This window comes from Lathyrus oleraceus, chromosome 2, assembly GCF_024323335.1.
Source record: "Lathyrus oleraceus cultivar Zhongwan6 chromosome 2, CAAS_Psat_ZW6_1.0, whole genome shotgun sequence".
Lineage (NCBI taxonomy): Eukaryota > Viridiplantae > Streptophyta > Magnoliopsida > Fabales > Fabaceae > Lathyrus > Lathyrus oleraceus.
This window is the reverse complement of record NC_066580.1, coordinates 139,948,950-139,955,411: the sequence shown is the minus strand read 5'-3', so window position 1 is coordinate 139,955,411 and position 6,462 is coordinate 139,948,950. Positions and strand designations below refer to the sequence as shown.

The following is a 6,462-nucleotide window of genomic DNA, read 5'->3' as shown; positions in this document are numbered from 1 at the left end:
TTTATAGACCCGATTACAATTGTGTTCATAGCAAATATTTTCTTATACTCATATTTCTCATTTATATCAAAAACAAAGTCACATCTTTTTAATCACTACGTACATGAGATCTTAACAACCATCATTGGACCTAAAATGGGCCTCCATTGATCTTGATAACACTTGTCAGCCATCCATCATATATCTTTGAAACTTTGAAACGTGTGGTTCATCTATCTAAAGGTAGTGTGTGTTTTCAACCAACCATAAATTTGATTAAATTTCTCCACCGCTATATAAATTTTCACACTATGTGAAGAATAACAAACCCTCACAGCACATCTATTAATTATCCTAAGAGACAAAGAATATATATATAAATGAAGAACTAAGACACAATATTTTTTTCTTATTTTCAGATACACATGACTTGTTTCTGCTTTCTAGTTGATCAGAGAATAATTGTTCGACGGACCAAGCCGGTGGCAGGAACCTGTTCTCGGTGTTGCAAAGGTGCAAGTGTGGCTGATATGATTACACAAACAAGATTTTGCTATGTTCCTTTCTACTCTAGTTCTTGGAAAGCTATTATATGTACTTTTTGTGGAGCTATTCTCAAATCTTACAGATAATTATCATCACCAAATTATTATCTAGTATTTATTAAAACTTGTATACACTATAGTAGATTCCTTCTGTATTAAGAGATTTGACATGAATTTCATGTACTGACTTCTTGTTTTAAATCAAGCAACACAATGAAAAATTATGCAATGAAGTGTTTTGAAATTTGAGGAACCTGTTTTTCCATTTCAAAGATGGATATATGGTTTTTCCTTGAATGTCATTGAAGCTACGGCTCCATAATCTTTTCAATGTTATGCCATATAGGATAGAAATAACGATGGAAAGAAGAGGCTACAATTCTATCTCACATGTATGTCACTGTTATGCCATATTTTAGGCTAAGATTTAAGTGCACAATTAAAATTAAAAAATAAAATCGGTTCTATGTAAAAAAAGATATTTATTTTAAAAGTATTTTATTTTATTAAAGAGACAAACATTATAAAAGCATGTTTAATGAAACTGTGATATCTAATTAGACTTATAATTAAAATAAAAGTCACACACATTAATGAGAAGAGAGGAAAAGTCATAGGTAATAATAACACGCATTTTCATTAGCCAGTTTAGTTTCTTCTTGTGCTTATGCCCTCCTATTAATAAAAAAATAAAATAATAATAATAATAATAACTCATATTTTCCTTAGCCATTTGTTTGCATACCGACGAAGTATTTTTGGTCTCTGTTTGTTCTTAATGATTTGATTTTCCAACCACTTTGTTTTTCTGCCTTGAAAGCGTCACACATCAAAATTTATTTGCTCGTCAAGACAATGGGTTATATGTTTCTTTTTAATTTGACAAGTCTCATATACTCCATTTGTAATATTCATAAGACCAAATCTCATGTGCCACAACCAATCATCATTTGAAATAATAAAAACTTAATTAAGACTTTTTTTCACGTTGAATTTTCAAAGGGAATAGGAGGCTCATTCTTACTTTTATGTGATAAATCTACCACTTATGTCAATTAGCGTGCATAAACTATTGTGAATATGTAAATTGTAACCTTTCTCTGACAATTTTCTCATATTCAATAGATTGTGATGAAGAACACGAGTATAGAAGATATCACCAATTAAAATTTTGTGATCCATTTTTCAGCCTAATAGAAATTTGACTTTTCCTCAAAATTGAAATATTTGAATTGTTTTCGAACTTCACCACTGAATTTTGTTGTTTCATTTAAAGAAGAAATAACTCTCTTTTCCACACATATGATTACTATATCCACTGGCCAAATACCAAATATTTTCTTCTTCTAAAAAATCTATTACTTATCAAAAATAAATTTTGTAGATTTTCATTGTACTCATTGGTATTTTGATTTGAACTTTCTGTCACATTTGTCTAATGTTTGTATCTGTTGAATTGTAATTCCTTGTGTTGAAGCAGATTGCTCGGCAGAAGAAAGGAAGTGTCGAATCATCTAGTGTGTTGAGTTGTATTAATGTGCAGAAGTGCTGAAGCATGTTGTTTCACACATGATTTCGACTTAGGCATATTTTAATAGTGTTATCTATTTTGGGCTTTTATAGTTTTGAGTTTTGCCTTAGTGAGCAAGCTAGTCTAAATCTATAAATAGAGGGAGTAACCTTTATTCTTGTATGAAGAGAAGAAAGAACTCATAACATTGTATTCACAGAATTTTGCAGTTGCAAAGTGAATAAAGAAGGTTTCCACGGACTATGGACAGAGAGAAAACTCTGCGGAAAATATTCTTCTTCTCCATCGTTCTTTCTTTTCTTTCTTAATTGTTCTTTTCTTTTCATTATCATTGCGTTGGTGATAATAATCTTGTTTGTCAAGATTGGTTGAAACTCTCATTAGGTTGTGGTGGATTTCCAACATTTGGTATCAAGAGCTTCGGTTTAAGCGATTTATAGGAAGAAAATCATGATGGCAATGAATCATCCAAACAAGAATTTTCCAGCGAATCTTCTGATTCTCGAGAACAATAATTATGATAATTGGTGAAAGCAGATAAAAGTTGTGTTATATTATCAAGATCTTTGGGATCTTGTGAAGGAAGGAGTAACAACGCTTGTAGAAAACGTGACGGTTCAAGAAAAGGTTGCACATAAAGAATTGAAGAAGAAAGATTATAAAGCTCTTTTTATAATCCATCAATGTGTTGATCAAGGTAACTTTAAAAATGTTAGTGATGTAGAGTCAGCGAAAGAAGCATGGGAAATTTTGGAGAAGTCGTTTGGTGGCGCGGAGAAGGTGAAATAGGTGATGTTACAAACTTACAAAAGGACATATGAATTGCTTCAGGTGGAAGACAATGAAAGCATAACTGATTTCTTCACTAAGGTTATGAAATTGGTGAATCAAACCAAGGTATATGGAGAAATGTTGACATCAAGATCTGGTGTTGGAAAGATATTGAGGTCGTTGGCTCCAAAGTTCGATCACGTGTTAGTAGCCATAGAAGAGTCGAAAGATTTGTAAAAACTAAAAAAGAAAGAGCTTCAAAGGACACTTGAATCTCATGAGCAAAGAATGGATGAAAGAGCTGCAGGAAAGTCGAAGAGTGATATGGCTTTGCAAGCGCAATCAACAAAAGAAAGGAAAGACAAAGGAAGTTGGAATGGTAACAAAGGCAGAGGAAGCTACAACATTTCGACTGGTCAAAATCAACAAGAAGGAAACTGGTTGAATCAGAGAAAACTCTGGAACCAATACAACCAAAGAGGTGGTGTTGCAGGTAGAGGAAGATATGGTGGTCAAAAGTCAAACAAGAGTCACATTTAGTGTTACAATTGTAAGAAGCATGACCGTTATTCTAGTGATTGTCTAGAAAAGTAGAAGAATCAATAAACTTATGCAAAGCTGGCGAAACATGAAGAAGAAGAGATGTTGTTGATGGTTTCAACGAGAGATGAAGAGAGATTCAAGGACCAGTGGTACTTGGACTCAGGATGCTCATCACACATGTCTAGAAGGAAAGATTAGTTTGTCAATATAAATCCCTCAATGAAGAACATGGTGAAATTTGCAAATGACAATACTCTAGTAGCTGAAGGTGTTGATGATGTTCTGATTATGAGAAAAGATGGCAAGAGGTCGAGAATTTCAAATGTGTTGTACATACAAGGCGTGAAGAGAAATTTGCTCAGCATAGGGCAGTTAGTCGAAAAGAACTACAAGGTATCGATCAAAGACAAGATGATGAGAGTTCTTAACTCAAATGGAAGGTTGATCTTGAAGGCTCCAATGTCTCAGAATAGAACCTTCAAGATTAAGCTTAATGTAGTGGAGCATAAGTGCTTTGTAACAACAACCAGCTGAGATGAATGGATATGGAATTTGAAATTCTGGTATCAGATATGAGATGTCGAAGATAATGTCACGACACTAATATCTGAGTAATGCAGATAAGGATAAAGATAGAGAATAGTAATGCAAGAGACACAAGCAATTGTTTACCCAGTTCGGTCCAACTCACCTACATCTGGGAGCTACCAAGCCAGGAAGGAAATCCACTAAAATAGAATTAGTTCAAAGACTCTCCGTACACTTCAACAAATTACAGTCTTTCTCACCTAATCTCTACCCGTGCAATTTCTACCTAAGCACTCTTAGATATGAGAACCCACTCACTTCCCTACAATCACACCTGTGATTTTAAACAACAATCCCTTGTGAAAAGAAAACACTTTTCAATAACACACACTTGATTTTACTTCACAGTTTCAATCAAGTAGACACACTCTTGATCTTGCTTAACAGCTTTGATGAAGAAGACACACACTTGATCTTGCTTAACAACTTTGATTAACTAGACACACACTCTTGCTTAAAAGCTTTGAGTGACAAATTACAACCACAAATCAGACTAATTCAATCATCTATGGATGACTTGAATGGCTTACAAGTCTCACGACTAAACAAGACACAAACCCTAGCTCTCTCTCAGCATTTCACTCTGTATATTGGTTGTGTGTAAATCAGGTTTTCCAAGTCCCTTTTTATAGAAGCTTTTAGCTGGGCTTGGACATCTTGAAAACCCTAAACTATTTTCCAATTAAATCTTCTCATGACAGCTGGTTAGATCTCCTTGGAAAATAAGTAAATCAGGTTGTAATAAATGATTGAATGCGCCTGCAAATCAGATCTTCAATCATACACAGATTGCCATTAAATGCGCAATCACAAAACACCAGGCATTCATACGGAATGTTTTGTGTACAGGATGTCATGACATCGGGTCTGACATCCTGGAACAATCCTGCATAATTCCATAATTCCATTTATAATTTCCAGTAGGTACATACATATCAGATGCCATGACATTGTGTATGACATCCTGAAACAATCCTGCATAATTATGTTTTTAAACTCCAGCAGGTACATAATATCAGATGCCATGACATGGTGTATGACATTCTGAAACAATCCTGCATAATTATGTTTTCCATTTGAACTCCAGCAGGTACACAGGATATCTTATGTTAAGACATCACAAATAACATCTTGTGAACACTCTTTGTTTTACCAAAAGTGTTGCCAACACTTAGAACCAACAAACTCCCCCTTTGGTAAATTTTGGCTAAAACATATATATGTCCTTTAAGTTCACAAGAAAAACTCATCAGCAGTTAAACAACATAACAGCAGTTTAAGCAGCAGCAGAAGCAAACACAATTACTAGCTATAGCTACTAGTAATACACACATGCACAAGGGTACTTCTCCTCCCCCTAAATCTGTGCAACACAAACATAATTACTAGTTATAGATGCAACTAGTAAGACACACCAATGCACAAGGGTACTTCTTCTCCCCCTAAATCTGTGCACTACAAACATCTCCTTTGACATCTGTAAACAGAACAACATTCTGTTTTACACCAAACACATCTCCTCCAATAATAGTTGTTCATCTGTTCAGCTACATACATCTCCTCGCAGCTCCAGCTCCACATAAACAATTCTCCCCCTTTTCAGTCAAAATTGACCAAAGGTGACCAATTAGACAAAATAAATGTCAATTAGCCTTGCAAAGAATCTCACATTAGATGTTACAAACCAACATTTTACACAGTTGTGATAGCTGAGATAATGAAAAGTCCATGGAACTCATTAAGAGCCCAAAATATTACAAAAAGGCATCAGTAAGGACTGCCATAAATTACACATATTTCAAAAAAATAAAATCTTCAGCATCCAAATAGCAGGGGGACCAGCTTTCATAACAGTCAAACCAGTCTTTATCACAACACACAGTCTTTATTTCAGGGGGAACTTCACTACTCAGTCTGAGGAAGTAACATCTTCTTTTCACAACCACCTTGCAAAACTCCTTGCTATTTTTGTAAGAACTATCCTCTGGGATATTAACCACAAACTCCTTTGATTGCTATAGATTCTCATGAACACAAATCCCTAATTTCCCTCTTAAACATTCAAATTGATTGGCATCCAAAGCTTTTGTGAATATGTCAGCTAATTGCCTCTCAGTAGTAACATGCTTCAGTGCTATGATCTTTTCTTCCACAAGTTCTCTAATGAAGTGATGACGAATATCAATGCGTGTTGTCCTGCTGTGCTGAATAGAATTTTTGGGGATATTTATAGCACTTAGGTTATCACAGTATAATGTCATGACTTCTCGTGTGACATTGTATTCAGACAACATTTGTTTCATCCAGACCAGTTGAGAACAACTACTCCCAGTAACTATGTATTCAGCTTCAACAGTGGATAGAGATACACAGTTCTGTTTCTTGCTAAACCATGATATCAAATTGTTCCCTAAGAAGAAACATCCTCTTGATGTGCTCTTCCTATCATCAGCACTCCTAGCCCAGTCAGCATCATAGTACCCAGTCAGCATAGATCTAGATCCA

General features: G+C 34.8%; 1 protein-coding gene across 1 annotated transcript; it reads left to right on the top strand.

Moving 5' to 3' along the window:
* Positions 1-263: 263 nt before the first annotated feature.
* On the top strand, positions 264-777 carry LOC127121244 (uncharacterized). The gene has a single exon (XM_051051803.1). It carries the CDS (start codon positions 405-407, stop codon positions 609-611), a length of 207 nt encoding a protein of 68 aa, XP_050907760.1. The 5' UTR covers positions 264-404; the 3' UTR covers positions 612-777.
* The last annotated feature ends 5,685 nt before the right edge of the window (positions 778-6,462 follow it).